General features: G+C 37.8%; 1 protein-coding gene across 1 annotated transcript; it reads left to right on the top strand.

Annotated features, from left to right (window-relative positions):
- Window positions 1-300: 300 nt before the first annotated feature.
- On the top strand, window positions 301-15979 carry DRAM1 (DNA damage regulated autophagy modulator 1). The gene is made up of 7 exons (XM_075050804.1): window positions 301-544; window positions 5808-5875; window positions 7229-7371; window positions 9657-9834; window positions 10890-10948; window positions 12322-12414; window positions 14622-15979. Exons 1-7 carry the CDS (start codon window positions 387-389, stop codon window positions 14664-14666), a joined length of 744 nt encoding a protein of 247 aa, XP_074906905.1. The 5' UTR covers window positions 301-386; the 3' UTR covers window positions 14667-15979.
- Window positions 15980-17877: the final 1898 nt, after the last annotated feature.

Below are 17877 nucleotides of genomic sequence, written 5' to 3'. Positions count from 1 at the left end.
CGTCCGTCAGAACCTCGCCGAAGCCCCGAACGGGACCACCTCGGCCGGCCCCCTGGCTCCCCACCGCCCGGGGCCGTTAGCCGTCGGCGGCCGTTAGCCGAGGCGGGCGGGGCGGGCCGGGCCGGGCCGGGAGCGAGCGCTGCCCCCCGCGGCGGGGAGGCGTGGGTGGGGGGAACCGCTGAGGAGAAACGAAAGCGAAGGGAAGGCTGCGGGCGGCGGGGGGGGATCCCCGGGGCTGTCGGAGGTTGGCAGCGCCGCTGCCTGGCGGGGCGCAGACACCGGCCGCGGGGTGGGGGTGTGTGCGCGTCCCGCAAGTCTTCAGTCACGGTCCGCGACATCAGGTCGCCGCCACGGAGCCCGGCCGGGCACTCCCGCCCCAACCGCTGATGCCCCTGGCAGGGCAGCCGCCGGCGATGCTGTGCTACATGCCCGGCGTGGCTTTCGTCCCCGCTTTGCTCGTCAGCTGGTCCTCGGCCGCCTTCATCATCTCCTATGCGATCGCCGTGCTGGCGGGGCACGTCGAGCCCCTCGTCCCCTACATCAGGTGAGGCGGGAAGCGGCGGGAAGCGGCTGAGGTGCCGGCGGGGCGCGCGGCGGGGGTGACGCCCGGGCTGTGAGGCGGCGGCTTAGCCCGGCGGTTCTGAGGGGCTCCCTCGCCGCCGGCTCCGCGGCTCCTTTCCCCCCGCGGCTGGGGCCGGGTGTGGGGTTCACCGGAGGAGGAGAGGCGACGGGTGAGAGGGCCCCCCCCCCCCCCGCCGTGAGGGGAGGCAGAGCAGGGACCCGCTGGGCGCTCCTGTCACCCATCACACCTCTAGCACCCAGGCCTCTCTGAGAAGCCGCAGGACCCAAACGCTGACAGACGTGGTAGAAAGGATCCGAAACAGTTTTCTGCTGGAGCCGAAGTGTGCCGCAGGCCCGATGCTAGCAAAACTTAGGGAGTAAGGAGGGGAAATGTAGTTTTGTTTGTATAACTCCAGAACTGGCCCAAAGCGCACCAGACGGTAACAGGACTCGAAGCCCTACAATAGCTTTTGTAGGACACACACCCCTACAAACACATATTTTTAAAATTTCAGCGTAGGAACAAGTGCAAAAGGCTCCCCAAGAGATGACTAGCATCACTTTTCTACAACCTTAGTCATTTAAGTGCAATTCTGTATAAATCATTGTTTATACATTGCTTATGTGAACATTTAAATCTGAGCTGTGAAATTACTAGTATTTAGCTCTTAATAGATTAAAGGTAAGCCAGAAATCCAAGAGTGGTCTCTGATACATAAAAGATCTAAAAAAGACCTTCAAATACATCTTTAAAGATACATCTAGACCTAATTTCTTGAAGGACTTCATGGACGTGCATAATTTCCGAAGACTGCCAACCCAATTTGTACATACACATAAATTTGATTGAAAATTAAGGTCTGTCATCATAAGCAAGTGAGATGGTGCAAATGACACTGCAACCCACAAGAATGTTGAGCTTCATTCAAATTGAGCCAAAGAAAGTTGGGCTTCATGCTTATGTAAGCAAAACTTTTTAAGATTATCTGCCCAAATCTGGACTCAGCTCTTGTAAAGCCTTGTTCTTGTATAGGCACAAATGCCCTACTGCCTTAACAATTGTGGTTATACTCATGCTCTTCCCTGATTACATACACAGTTTTACTGACACAAAAGCGCTTGTAACCAGTGCTGTTTATCCATTATTAACCAAGAAAAATAAACCATTTGATATAACTGTGTCCACACTCAGTACATGGTTGGTGCTCAGAAGGATTTTGAGGTCCTTTAGGAAGAAATTTGACAAATGTTGTTTCTTATGTTGAAGCCATGTCCTTAAATAAAATATATGAGAGAACAGGATGGGTTTTTTTCTGTATAATTGTGTTTGTAGTCAAGTTTTTGACAGCCCAGATATCACAATTGTAAGCGTCATTCTTTTTAAAAAGACCAAACGTACAAGTCACAGCTGTATAACTCTGATGAATGTATCACAGCTGCCATAGTTATCTCAATCTCACTGAACATCTCACTGAAAAAATCATTCTTATCCTTTAACTAAAGAATCACAAGAAATGTCCACATACCCTAAAAAAACCCAAGACATATGAGGCTGTGTCAGGGATTAAAAAAACCAAAACGAACCCGCTTACATTTCAGGCCCTCTGCATTTGCTAGTAAAGTTTTTTAAAAGACAGATGTCTTTTTTAGTTTACATCCTTTTAACACAACATTTGGACTAAGGATTTACATTGACTGTTGGTGAACAATCTGTAATAATTCTAATGGTGTATGGTCTAAGCATATCGTCTTTGTAGAAGGTGCTCTTGGGAGTAATATGATGATTCCTTCTAAGTACTCAGGCCAATAGTCATACCATAGTTCATATTCTTATTTTGCAGGTCATTGCTTTAACCTAAGAAGCTGAATCATGGGATTAAGAATGTGATCTAGTGAAACTTGGAGTGATAAAAAAGAAAGAGGAAGAATGTTGCAACTTTTCAGTTGTGCAATATCTTAAAATAAGCAATAAAAATTAAATAGAGCTTGTATCAGGAAATTTCAGTTACATGAAGGAGAAAAATATTGACAAATTTTAGTTTAACATTTTTGTAATTCTTATTTATATTCCTCAAGTACCCTGTGTATGCCTTGAGGTAACTTGTAAATTATTTTATTTGTTTACCATGTAACAGCTGTCACAGTGAGAGAAAAACCACATCTAAATTTGTCATTGAAACTGTGCTAATGTCTCATCAAGTAAACCATATAAATACATTTCTGGGTAGGTAAAAATGGATATGATTTTGTGTTTTCTAGCAGCTGAGGCCTAAAAGATGATAAGGTTGTGCCCAAATTAGTTCTTTTGCTCATACTACTCAAAATCCAAACTAATTTGGATGCGCTGCAGTGGCTGTTTGGTGGTTTGAATTCTCAGTGAAAGAGTAAAGAGAATTTTCCTTAAGGTATTTGCTGCCAGTTAGTACCTCTGGATCAATCAGAATTCCTGTAGGCAGAATATAATCTTCCTGCTTTAAAAATTTGGGACTTCAGTTTGGAGATAAATAGTTTATGATGGCTATGAAGAAAATTTGATGATGATGAGTCTTTTGCCCCTAAAATATTTATTCCCTGTCTCCACTACCTTCTCTTTCCACTCTTCTGAAGACTGTTAGACTGTTTGTAGAATTCTACTGCATGAGGTGGTGACACAAATGCTGTCATTTTCATACAGGGTTCCTTGTCTTTTCCATGGTGGTTGTGCTGACCTATGCACCACTGCAAATAAGTGAGCACATGTCTTCGTTTCATATGTGCCATTTGCTTTTTTCTTTTTCATGAAAAGAAAGTAACTGTCACAAATAGTTTTTTTTCTTTTTTCCAAAGCAGCAGACCAGAAGTAAAACAAAAATGTACTTAAGTCTTCACTTAGCTTCAAGGATTTTTTAGTGCTAAATATGGCATTAAAAAGATTATGTCCTTAAAAGTCCATGCAGTACTTTGTAAATACATTGTAGATATGACATAGTACTCTTGGTGTGAAATTGCTTGAAAGCATACATCCAAGATTATTTAGTTTAAAAATCAACAATAGCAAAATTCACCTATAAAGCTTTAGCTTGAGAAAAGCTTTAATTAAAAAATGAATGAAGTTCAGTGCAATTTCAGGTTATTTGGATTGCTCTTATGATGTGAGGTGTTCCAAGAACTTCAAATGGTTTTCTTTGCATGTGCCGATTCCGTTCTCTTCTCACCTAAAGTCCTTCAAAAGCTTTGAAGTCATCACAGTCCTGTACTTAGCATAGAGCAGCTTCTTGTTTGCAAAAGTCCTTCAAGATTGTCACAAGTGGCCAACTTTTTAAATAGAGTCCTTTATTGTATTAATGAAAACACTCCAGAAACATGAGGAAAAGATGTGAAGTTCAAGGTTAAAAAATGGGCTAAATGAAGCATGGATTTAGATGATTTTCAGAAGTGTCAAACAAAAAACCAAGAGTTACTGTACCATTTTCATCAATTCCACTATCAAAGAAAAACAGAGTACAAGATGGAACAAGTCTTCAGAAAGCATTACAACAACAAGATACAGATGAATAGGGATTCTTAATGCCTGAGAAGTTGTAAAAACTTGTCTAAAAGCCTGATCCAAGCTTTTGCTGTCTGAGAATTTGGAACCAGTCAAAAGAAATACAAGATTTTTCTCTATTTTTTGCATCAGATTTTCATAGAAAAGGATTCTCCCTTGACCCTAAGCTTCCTCCTGTTCTTGATAAATCATCTTAGCAACTGACTGCACAAATTCTTCTGTAACAAGAAGGGGTGTGAGAGTAAATACTAATTTCTGAAAGATTAAGTCTTTTGATATGGTCATACTCTTCTGGCTTGAACTTAGCAAAATTGTCAAAAACTTTAAGAATGATTACTTATGTAGAGAGTGCTTTCCCTTTTGGGTGTTAATAGCACAGGCATTCATGCTGAGCACCTGTCATTTTCGCTGCACTCAGTGGTAGGTTCGGAAGTTTAGCACTGAAAACTAATCCAGCCTCACTGTTGGAATGAATAGTATTCATCTTCTTGAATCACATAAAAAAACGCTCTTGCTAGTACCTACTTGTCCCATCATACACCTAAGAGAAAGTTTTGTTCTCAGAGTCTTTGCTGAGTTTCCACTGAACTTTGGCATTAGCTAAAATCCTTACATGTTTACATTTCTGACAGTAGAGTTCCTCGGGTGCCTCTGTTTACATACACAGTTGTGCCTCTTGGTACTGCTGAGTAGCTGAAAACTCAGCTCACACCCAAATTATGTAAAGATTTATGAGCTACATGTTATCCATTGGCTTGACCAACAGAGCCTGATCAAATAGATATCAACTGGTTGTATGTTAGACAAAAAAACCATAGCATAAACAGGTGACAACATCGCAGTATCTTTCTTTTTACAGAGCACCCATCTTGTGTAAAAGAGTCATGCTTGAGGGAACTTGAACCCACATACTCCTAGGAGTATGTCCTTCCTGCGAGGAAAGGGCATTCTCTGGGGTGGGTGTTTGCACATATGTAGGGAAAAGAGGGAAAAGGATTCTATGATGAAGGTATTCCATTTTCAAAGTAACATATATTTTGTATATATGATGTTTTTCATATATATGTATGCATGTATGTATGCGTATAAATTCTGTAGATATTCTCATGCTCCGCCTGTCTGTCCCAGTGAACTTCTAATTAGCCCCTATAAATGTGAATTGCTTCAGCAGAAGTGACTTACAACACCTTGGGCCTAGAGTACTCTTAAGCTATATCTGCAATAGTAAATTAAACAGTGGCTAGGAATGTTCCCGGGCATTGGAATGCAGTTGCTCTCCTGGAGTAAAGTCTTTTCAAACAAATCGGGAAATTAAGCCCAATTGTCTCACATCTTAGGATACTGAATGCCGTTAGATATGTTTTACTCTATCACAGTGTTAATCTAGCAGATAAAAGAAATGTCATTTATGTAATCATCTATGTCATTCATAAGCAAAGTATCACCCTGTCAAATCTCTGCATATTGCATACAGAAAAGGAAGAAATATATTTCAAATAGTATGCTCTAAAAATACGATTTCTTTCTAAAAAGAATGATTCAGTACTACAAATGGAGCTTAAGTGTGCAGCAGATGACATTCCAATTTAGAGGTTTAAATGTCTTACGCGCATAGCAGCAATTCACACAAGTTACAATTCTCTTGGGGTTTCATGTGTACATCTCATTTATGTTTCACAGATCTCAATTAACTTTTAATTTCTTTCTCTTCCTGCTTTAGCGACACCGGAACTAAACCTCCGGAGAGTGGTATCTTTGGTTTTATGATTAATATTTCAGCACTTTTAGGTATGTATAAGATACTTGGCTTGAACACAGAGAAGAAATGAAAACTAGCAAAAGCTGTCTGCTTACATTGCAGTCCATACAAGACTATCATACAAGACATTCTACAGAAAAAGTACTCCACAGTCAATGGTAGTATCAGGTAGATGGAAGTAATACTTAGAGGGCCAGGTCCTTAGGGTCAGGAAGTGCAGGCTTAGAGACACTTCTGTCTCTTAAGAGCACCTCATGAGTGCAAAGTAGTCAATGCAGCTGGAAATAAAAAGTGGAAGAAAGATGGCATAATTACTTTGCAAAAACTGTGTCCTTGATGTAGGGAGACATTAGGGCCTAGGATGCTGCAGCAGAGGGAAGAACAGTGTTGAAGCAACACCTGGTTTCCTCTGCAAGATACCTACTCCTCTACTAAATGTCTACTGGCCTCAAATCAGGAGGTTTGGCATTTTCTATTCACTTCTAGGGGATGGAGGATCAAGAGCTGTGTACCTCTGTATACATGTAGTCCATGATGGCCTTCATGCAAAGTAAAAAATCACAAATTTTACCTTTTTTAACAGCCTCATTCAGTCACACTATCTTATTGTGTTTCATGTAACCTCACAGTGCCTGGACAAAGTTAGCTGATTTATTTTTCCAGCTGTAGATAGATTGAAACTATGTTCTGTGTTACTGAACTGTGGAATCCAGTCTATAGCTTACTATATCCTGATGAACCACAAACTTCTAATTCAGTAGAGGTGTTTGTCAGGAGTGAACTGCATATTGGGGTCACATAGGCTGGAACAAAATCTGTAGTGGTTTGGGGATGCTGTTGTACTAAAGAGCAGCCAGAATTGGCCCAAAAGCTTTGAAAATATTTTCTGGATACACAGCTAATTATATTTTCATCTGTTTACACTCTGCAAAAATGTATTAATTCTTCAGGGCATCCATTATAAGGAGATGTAGTTCTGTTACAAGACTGCATATCAGAGCAGAATAAATTCTCCCACTTCCAGCTTACGGTTCATCTCCCTGTAACATCTATTCCTAATGTGGAATACCGATGCTTTTGTGCCTAAAACACACAGATGAATGGGATTTAAATTAGTATTTTTCTTGAAGTGGTGTGCGGTTATTTCTAGAAAGCATTAATGTGCGATGTTAAGACTAAGATCATGTTAAGACAGTTCTATCTGAAAGTAATACATCTGAAATTCACTGCCTTTCTTCTTCATCTCAGTAAACTTAAAGGCAGTATTATGTATTGTATTATGCTTATAATTTTATTCTGTATGCTAATGTGTTACAGGGCAAGGTGTTAAAATGTAAGCAATACATGAACATTGAACAAAATATGTATTTTTTGTTTTTCAGGTGTAATTACAATGTACATCAGGTATTTATTAATAGAGAAGCAAAATGAGTCATCGCACTTCGTTAGGTCTTCGTGCAACATGTTTTCATTATGTATTGGATGGATGGGCTGTATTGGAATGGGCATAGTTGCAACTTTTCAGGTATGACTAAATTTTGTATCATAAATGAAACTGAAGTTGTTTTACAAGGTAAAGAACCAAATAGATAAGAATGGTTACATTATCCCAGTGTGGATATTTGGCAAATGGAGTAAGAATGTCTTTCTTGCTCCTGCCTTTTTTCAGTAGCTTTACAAACACGGATTTGCTTTCTCCCTATATACTAGATTTTTTGCTTGTAAAATTCACATTCATATGCACTACCTGTTTGTTTCTCAACATTTTTTTTTCCCCAGCAGGTGAGCTAACACCATACCTGAGTACTGCAGTAGAGCTGATTGCCAGTATTGGGCATCAGTTCATTTTCTCTTTCCCCAGAGTAAAATACCTGGTTTGTTAAAAAAGCTTTGGTATGAAATTATACTGGAAATATTTAAGGTTTGCTTTTATTTACTCAAATCTAGCACCACTTGTGAGTCTTTTAACTAGCATAATTAGTTGTAAGGAAATTTTTTTCACCCTTTTTGCTTCAAGGTAACATATGGTAAGTAGCGTGGGGTTTTAATGATACTGGTCTCTGCACACTTAAGTGAGGAACAGGGTGGGAGAAAACACTAGGAGAGTATCCTCTAAAAGCAAAAGAGTTTCTGAGAAAATAAGTAATGGTCATGAATAAGGTGTTTGTTCTTTGTTTTAAATAAAACAATGCTTGAAATACAGAAATGAAAGACAGTGAAGGACTAGCTTTAAGAAAATAATTGGATATGGAAGGAAAAATCCCGTAGCCCTTAATGAATAAGGCAAAGTGAAATCCTAAGTGTTAGCAGGTATATTTTTGCCTGTTAAATGTTACACATGATTAAAGAGAGATCTTCCTGGCTTTGACTAGGAAGCTTAGGAGGCTTACCTTAGCAGATGTAGCAACATTTCCCAGGTTCTGTAGGGGTTGAGTGTGATGGGCTTTTTAGGGAAGCTGTGGCAGTTCCATAGGAGCAATCATGAGAGCCATGTTAGAAAAGCTGTGTATATTGTGTATGGGGCTAAGCACAAAAGCCAACAGTTAGGCTTGCTTAATGCTTTCCATACCAAATTCTGTTATTCCTATATGGAAGGCAAAAAGTGGGACAGAGGAGAAGAAAATGCAAGGATAGGTGAGATGGCACTTAAATACCTGTGTGAGGAACATGCTTTAAAATCTGACGAAACTTAATGTGTCACAGAGATAGAAGGGAATAAGTAGAAAGAAAAGCATGGAGAAAAAGAATTTAAAAGAGCATGTGAACATAGTCACCACTACAAGACAAAGAAAACAGTGGCCTCCAGGCAGGAAGGATGTTAAAATATGTAATGAAAGGATATAGATGTGTTTTCATGAATCACTAAAATAGAACTGTATAGGTCAGATCACAGCACATGTTTTGCTATGCTCTGGTGACAGAAAGGAGCTTTAAAGCTAACTTATGTGTCTGATATTGGAGTCCAAGGTGGTGTAACTTTGTATTTGTAATTTTTTGAAACATTTAGAATACAATAATTTCTCTGGAATCTTCATCTGTTTTGTTACTGGATATTCTACTTGTTTGTGTTTTAAAGGAGAGAATCTGCCATAGGTAGGGTATTAAACAAATATAAGCCATATGTAGTGATACTGGAATTTTAAACACACTTTCACCTGTTGCGAAACTTGAATAAAACTGGCTGATGATGTGGGGAAGAGTAAGAGGGCTGAAAATTCAAGAGATTGACAGTGTAAGACCGTCATATCAAGAGCTTATTTTAGGTAACACTTTTTTTATTTTTAAATATATAACTAATTTTCTGCTGACTTATTTCCTGGAGCATTGTGGCTGGCCACTGGCGGGTGGGGGACGGAGCTATAGCAGTCGCTATTTAGAACAGCTCCCGTGAAACTTTACTGTTAGAGTATGGTCACACAAACGCAGGTTAGACTTTCAATGCAAAAGGATGAAAATATTTGGCAGGGTAAAGGGAAAAAAGGAGGTATAAGAACCTCTTAAGAAAAACATGAGCCAGTTCCTGTTTGTGGAAACGTTAATTGGTTGAACAGCACTAAAATTGATCTATGCTTTTATGTGAACTTGGGAAAGGACTTTGACCTGGTGGCTTTGGACATGGTTAGCTTACCTTTCTGAGCTACTCTTCCTCTATTTTCTTTCATCTTCTCTGTGTAGACTGTTGGGAGAAGGGACTGTTTCCCACTGCTTGTACATGCCCTGCATAATGCGGCTACCATGTTCTCAGGGCTCATTGATTCTTACCACTGTTCAAATTGTAGCAGCTAACCATTGTGCTGATTCTCTTTCCAGGAGCTGTCTGTTCCCAGTGTCCATGACATAGGAGCTTTGGTAGCATTTGGCTCTGGTGTTGTATACATTACACTTCAGTCCATAATCTCTTACAAGTCCTGTCCACAATGGAACACATACTTTGTGTGTCACATAAGGATGGCCATATCTGTAATATCATGCATTGCTTTCATTCCTAGTATCCTTTATGGTGTGTCCCACGGTTTTCCCTTTCTGCCTTCATGATTTTCCTTTTAAGTTAAACTGATATTATTGCTGAAAAAGGATGAAAATGAGGTTACAATCTTTGCTTAGGGGTCTCTAACATTTCTGCTGTAATAATGCATATAGCATGTCGAGACACAATAGCATAAAGGTGAATTTCAGGGTCTTCTAAAAAGCTGTATCTCTTCTTTCAGTGGTATATTTAAATCTAATGCCCCAGAGTTCTTCATAAGATCATATGATAATAAAGCTAGACCAATTTTCCAACCTCCTTCATTTGAAGGAGGGTATAGAGAATGGTCTGCGGAAGGGGGGCACCACTTCTAAAATGAACCTAACACACGGACATATAAAATACAGTTGGCATACACAAGGCTTCCTTCAAGCCTAAGCCATTGCTTTTGATCATGTTGGTTGGCGCTTGGCTTCATTATATGCCTTCCCTAGAGACACACTTAACACACTTACTGGCTTTTCCCACAGCCTGCTGAAGTTAGAGTCAACCCATTGATTTTATTGGTCTTTAGGTGATGTTCCAGTGTTGAAAAGTGGTCGCAGCAGATCATCACATCAGCCAGCCAGCTACAGCCTGCTTTTGGTTTCAGCAGCTGTGAAAGGGCTTTTAAAGAGGGCCCCAGTCCTGAGAGAAAGTTGTACAGATGTATCAAGGCACCTGTTGTGGACCAGTGGAAACCAGCATGGTTCCCCTTCCAACATTGCAGGCCTCTACTCCCACAGTTCTCAATCATGAATGTGATCTAAGTTTTGGAGTGTCTCCCCTTACCCTCTGTACTTCGGAAGAACCCGCAGAAACCTTTATTTATGCAGAAATTGTTTTGATTGCTGCTATCAGTTACCCTTCAATAATGTGTTTCATTTACTTGTCTTCTTAATACTTTGATTTGATATTGTGGTTGTTCAGGATCTCCTGTGTCACACAAGGGGGAGATGGGGTCTTTTTTTGTAAGCAGGCATTTTCACTATTACTCACTAAATTTTATAGTTTCCTTTACACTGTGTTTTTCCCAGTGATTGTGTTTGCTTCACGAATATCCATGACAAAGATTGATTGGACTCCAGGTGAAAAGGTAAAATCTCATTAGGTAGCCAGTTTACCCTGTATCATATTATCTGGGGTATGCTGTTATGTTTATCTAAAAGTGTATAGCACTACAAACGTTTCAGAGACGTTAAACAGTACATTATCATGAACAGAACTGTGAAATCTCATTGATTTGTGCAGTGCTGGTTTCCAGTTATTTCTTCATTAGAAAACCATCTGTGGCTAGGGTAGGAAAACTTGTCATGGATGGGTCAATCTTCAGAGAGTTAGACTTCCATCTTAACCAAGCATTTGAAACTTACCCATAGAACAAATTGTTAAAAAAATTAAAAAAAGATATTCTGGAAGTGAGTTATTCTACTTCCTTTTATAGTCACGTTTCTTGAAAATGAACTTCACACGTAAAACGGAACTGAACCAATTTGATTCTGAAGTTTTGAGGTTTTTTACAACATTGGTTTCCTCAGCTTTTTCACCATTCTTTATTAGTCTTTACTATTGTGATAAACATTGTCTGTCTGAGCTGAAGCATACTAAAGTCAATATCAAGTATTTGAATTTATTTCAGTGTTCTCAGAATGATAACTATGAAAGGTAAGTTTTCTGTTTGGACAAACTTTGCCACACAGAGGTGTTAAAAAAGCAGGTTAAATAATGCAGAGAGTGTATCCTGCTTGAAGAGCTCAATAAAAGCAAACTTGGCAAATGTACTTCAGCCAAACAGTGGCAAGGCAGCTGTGAGATAAATCTTCACAAGTTAGATAATCTTAGTAATATCTACCTCTTGAGGGTTTTTTTTTAGCTTGAGATGCAAGGATGAGAAAATGTTTTTACTGAAACAGATGGCATATTCGTTGATGGCATGTTAAGAAACACCTTACGTTCTGTTTGTGTCATATTACATAGGTTTTCTGTGATGGTCTACTCAAAAACAAAGGTCTTCTCAGGTACTGTCATACAAGGGTAGCCCTCCATTTTAAAACATGGTGAGAATTTACTGTAAGGGATAGTACTGCTGAACTCAGTGGCTCTAAGTAAAAGTTTTGAATATGGGCACTTTGGTATCCTTCACATAAGAACTACATTTTTTTCAGGTGCAAATTATATTCAAGCTGTGTTTTGATCTTGAGCTAATTGTCGTTTTCTTCTACTATTTTTTGTGTTACTGCACAAGACATGTTGCTTAATGGAACATATGCAACCTTGATAAATATACTTACCATTCTGTAAAAACTAAATCTGAATTGATTTTTAGTCAATAGGGTATTGGGATGATGAGTCATAAGTCTTAGAATATTTGTTGAATTTACAGAAGGAAATGTCTATTATTATAGCATTCCACAGTTATTTTGTTTAGCTGTTTTATCTGAAAATTCATTTTATGTCTCATTTCATCAGGATTATACTTACCATGTTTTGAGTGCGATCTGTGAATGGACCGTGGCCTTTGGTTTTATCTTCTTCTTTTTAACATTCATTAGAGATTTTCAGGTTGGTATCTACATATTTTAGCAGTGAGTAAGAAGTGCTATGAATTGTATAACAACCAATGCAATAGAAAATTACCACTCTTTATCTCAGCTAGATAAACCAAAGCTAAACAGAAACAAATTTTATCAGTCACAGAACTGATTTCTGTCTACCTAATGAATATTTTTCCCCTGCATTTTATATAAAAATCAGTTTTATAAATCAGTTTAATAGTTTAATAGGTGTCTGGTCTTGAAAATTATTCAGTAAATTAATATCTTCTACTTATTTACCAATCTTTTTGTAGAAAGAGGCATTCTAAAAGTGACATAATACCAAAATAAATGATGCAACTAAACCTGCATTTCTTTCTACCTGAGGGATTTTATATAATAATCCAATGCATTTCAACCATAGATGTTTCCTTTCTTTTTAAAAGTTACAATTTTGATATATGTTCTCTCACAATGTGAAGAATATCAAATACTTCTTGAAAAGGATTGACATGAAAACCTTCTGGTTTGGGTAGCTGGATCTGGTGATGCTTCAAGCCTGACTTTAAAGAAGAGAATATATTAGATTAGTTAAAAAGAGAACACTTTTATATGAATTGTGAAAGGCAAGCCTTGAACTTACTTTCCCAAGCTTTGCCTCACCAACTCTTGTTGTTTACACAGCATGCTCTAGCTGCAGTGTTTCATGGGTTTTTGTTTGGTACAGGGCTGTAAAATGTTGAAAATACCAATGTGTGAGGCTTAACTTTGGCAAAAGAACTTGTAAAAAAAAAAACCAAAACACATTGCTCATGGCAAGTGCCTTGTGGAGATTTGAGGGCAAAACCTCCTGGGTATTAGTGTAGGTGTTAGAAGGATCATGGCCTCCTTACCCTTCTCAGACTTCTGTATGTTTATTTTCACCATAAAGTAGTGGGATATTTGTAAGACTGGAGTAGAGAGCTTAAGGTAAAAAAGACTGAGAACTGTTGTTTTGTACCATATTTACAAAGATTAACTCAGTTGTAATCACTGTAGATGTCATACCCCATATATAAGTCTTTCATATATACCATTGCCTCACACAAGTCCTAGAAAGTCAAAAAACAGATCCAAGCACTTGCATAACTGTAGAACTAACAATCAAGATCACATATATGAGCCAACTGATGCTGTGATAAATTGCTGGAAACCATATCCAGAATTCGTGGAAGTGGGAACGGAGGAAGAATAGTGAGAACCCTCTAAGTCTTCTGGCATAAAACCAAATTTGACATCAGATCATGTAATTAATTTACTTGCATCTTCACTTACATGCTTGCTCAGCTTGCAAGGGGTTAATGCTTATATATAATCTGTACATAACTTTCATAACATATACAGAAATCAATTTTCAGCTAAGGATTCAGAGTTAACATACATTTTGCTAACTGATAGCAAACATTTCTACCCCTGTTTACTTTTGACTGATAGTACTGAATAGACCATGGCTGTAGGGCTTCCCTTATTAAAAAAAAAAGCTGGGTTCTGCAGAGCAAAACGCTTTTTTTAAAAAAGTAGTAGTTCAAAGTTACATAATGCATTATCTCAAAGGCATATAATTGCCTTCTAAAACTGACAAAAATATTGAAGTACCATTCAGAAGTGCATGGATCATTAAATTTACCATTTTGGGGGGAAGGATCTTATTGCCCGTCGATCACTGTCTGATATCTGCATATATGATGGTATCTGTTTTATCAAAAGTGAAACTCTTCCCTTGGAGATACATATTTGCAGACAATGCTGTAGTCCTCAGAGTAGCTAAATTATTTGATAAGTCTGCTTCAGATCACAGGTCCCAAAGTGTTCAACACTGAAATTTTAACTATATGTAAAAATATTGTGAACATAATAAATAAGAGAAAGTGATGGAATTAAACTAAATAGAAATGCAGACATTTTAAATTACAGGCTATAAAATAGCATGAAATCCAATCTTACTGTTTGACAACAACAGAAAGATTTTTTAGATTCTCTTCTCTTTTTGTCGTAACCAGTGCTCACAGAAAGCCAAACTATTAATTCAGAAAAAACAACCACCAGACTCTAAGAAAAATAAGCTTTTTTTTTTTTAATTTCTCACAGTATGTATTTCACTTAAATACATTTTTTTGGTTTATCTCCTTGTACTTTATATCACAGAACTGTAAAATTAATTTATCCTAAGCTGATCTTCTTTTATTTTTCTTTTAGAGAGTTTCTTTAAGGATATCAACAGAAATACGTGAAGAGTCCTGATAGTGGAAAAAATTATATTTTTTATATATATATGAATATTCTAGGTTTTGTTTTACTTACAGAAAATGTTGCAGAGGGACAGGGATTTATAAAGTTGTATAAAGAACCCATGCCATTAACTCTGCAACATCTGTAACAGCATCCTCTAAAATATTTTAAAATTCACAGGAATGTTCTGGCTACCTTTTTGCAGTATTTTGTAATTTTCATACTGTTCAATATATTAAAAATACTGTAATAGAAGCAATCTGTAGAAGTACTTGAAAGTCATTCAAAGAGTTTTGATTTCCTCAACTCCTCCCTTTTGGACATATCCATACTTTTTCATTTGTTATAGTCTGACTAGTAACACTAGTGTTAAACTTGAGACAGTACATATTGCAAATAGTTAGGAAAGTCTGAAGACAATGTAAAACACTAAGGCTGAATTCCGACTCTGTTAAATTGCAAGGACCGTGGAGGAAAGTGTGAGTGGAAGTGGGCATTTTTGTTTCGAGACTTGAAATTTGCAGTTAGTAGATGGCAACACTATGCTACATGTTTCTGATAGTGGATGCTGTATACAAATACAAATCCTAGGAGAAGTTTAAACTGTATTGCTTGAAAAATGTTTTCTAATCATCACTGCAATGTATGTTGTAAAAGTCTACCCCTTCGCCCCCTTTATGCACTGCTAGTCATAGGAAGCTTAAAACTGAAGTGGGAATAGAAAGTAAATTCACATTTATGCACAGTCTACTAAAGAGAAATCGTACTGCAGTTTGGTTAATAGAAAGCAGAAGGTTTCCAGCCTGTGTTTTACCCTACAATGATGGAATGGAGAGCCATCAAAAAGTCATTGGGAGGGAATGGAAAACAAGAAGGGGCACCACTAGTTGTCTGGTGTTCAGTTGTATGTGTATGAGTATTATATACATATAAAACTGAAGAAAAAAGAAATCCTGGAGAGCTTCTGTAGTGAAGACATAGCATATTTGCTGCTGTAAACTTACTTCTTTAATGAAAGACTTGGAAAGGAACTAATTGAGAAGTCAGATGTTACAAGTATCTGGAGGCAAAAGGGTCTTTTGTGTCTCTTAATTCACTACCTCCATTTAGTGTATTAACCACTTGGCTGTCAATCAAGTTCTCTGAAGATTACATTTGCCATGGTCTGTCACAGTTCATGCAGAAATACTGATGATTTTCAGTTGCTGATTTTCCATGAGATAAAACAAATTTCTGTTTTGGGGAGTGATGTTTTAAGACTAGTCATCTGTTGATATTTCCTTCAATGTGTATTTTAAACTGCATTAAATTCAGCTTTTTCACAACTTAAAGAGACCACGTTTTCTTTATAAGTTTTTCCAAATAAAAATAGTAAAAATGTTTTTCACAGGCAGATTTGCTTTCCACAGTATTTAGGTTATCTTGCAGAGGTTTATAGTTACAATCATGTTAAAAACCAAATCTAGTGCTGACTAAATGCAAGACTTATGTCTGCCTGATTAGATATCCTGCAAGGGGCACACATTCCTTCAAGTGAAGATCAGAAATAGTCACAAGAAAATACATACCAACCACAAAAAGTGACATCCTGTTATTTTGAAGGCCGTGTTAAGAAAAGACTGCATTTCTTAGTGCATTGTGCATTGTTCTTTTATTGCTTTTTATTCCTAGCTTTCTTAAAGTATAAGGAGCTCAAAGTTGTTATTTCAAACTGTATCAGATTTCAGCTCATCAATTTACTAAACCCTTTATATGGAAAAAAGAAATTACGTGAACTTGAAGTTCAGCCTTAACTAATATTAGTGTGTTTTTACAGTGAATCCAAGTACACTTAAACAGTAGAAGAATTATTTACATTGTTCTGGTTTAGGCAGGAAATCACCACAACAAATTTCACAAGTTTCAAGGCGAGAGAACACTAAGAAAATATTAAATCATCTTCCCAATACAAGGCTCCTGAAACAAGTTCACACTTATTTAATCTCTTGGTACTCTGTCCTCCTCAAAAGAACCAGAGCCAGCCTGCCAACCTTTGCAGTGCTTACAGTCTCCTAAAGAGAAAAAAAAACAATATTTTTTTTTTCAGAGAAAGTGGCTGAATCAAGATAATCTTGTCTGCTGAAATCAATGTACTGAGGAACTACAAATGAAATCCTTTCCATTTTTCTGAGCTTAATCATGATACATTTTTATATGAGTTACATTCATGACCAAAAGTAGGCACCACCAACAGTTTGCTTTTCATTTAATTTGTTTGTTAGGCCAAAAACATTGACATACATCAATATGCAGGTAGAGACAATGGATTATTACCTTTTCATTCATGCAGTGAACAACTATTGAAAACATTTTGATTATTCTCTGGCTCCAGGCAGCATTTCAGTCAAGATCCTAATTATTTTTTTAGTTGAAATATGAGCTGACAAGTTGCAAGCAATTGAAAAAAAAATTATTCTAGCAAGGTGTACCATTTTAGCTATGGATGACTCTCTTTAAATAATGGTGTTTAATTTTTTACAACCAAGTGATCTCTACAGGTTAGTACACATAATGTCACAGTACACTTTTGTTGCTTTGCAACAGGCTCTTTTTTTTTCTGTATTTTCTCATTTCTTAGCAACAAGAAGTAGCTATTTTTTCTTGGGAGCTATGCTAGAAATATTTTCAACATCTACTCTCTTTGCATGATGTTTTCTATTTGTCAGCCCATGGTGAGTGATTGAGAAACTTCCTTTGCCTAAATTACAGTAAATCACATGACATTTATTGTTATTTTTAGTGATGATGCTAAATCATTTCTCTACCCCTTCCAAAAGTGCAAAGCCTCATTTTTCTAGGTTGTGCAGCTTGATCTACTGATGAAATACTACCACTGTGGTCTCTATCAGATTTCCACAAGACTTAGGGTTTTGGAGGGTCTGCTTGAAAACTTCAGAGTGTTTGGGGATGGTGAGCTGATCCTAGTGGTTTACAATGTCTACTACCAATAGTGTCCCTGGAAGAAAAGAGATGGAAGAGCTGTTCTCCTCCAAGAAAAGGTGAAAGGCAGCATGGTGCTTGGATTTTAAGAAGGGGTAATGTTCATTTCCTTGGAAGATGAGCTAATGTCCCTTTATTTGGGAGAAATTTGACATAACATAAGGAAGTTGCAGTAGGTTTTAATTTATAAGATTTCTGTAGCTTTGACTAAAACTATCACAGCTGGGTCTGTCTTTCACTGCAT

This window comes from Buteo buteo, chromosome 19, assembly GCF_964188355.1.
Source record: "Buteo buteo chromosome 19, bButBut1.hap1.1, whole genome shotgun sequence".
Taxonomy (NCBI): Eukaryota; Metazoa; Chordata; class Aves; order Accipitriformes; family Accipitridae; genus Buteo; species Buteo buteo.
The sequence above is the reverse complement of the archived record's forward strand: the minus strand, read 5'-3'. Positions and strand labels throughout refer to the sequence as shown.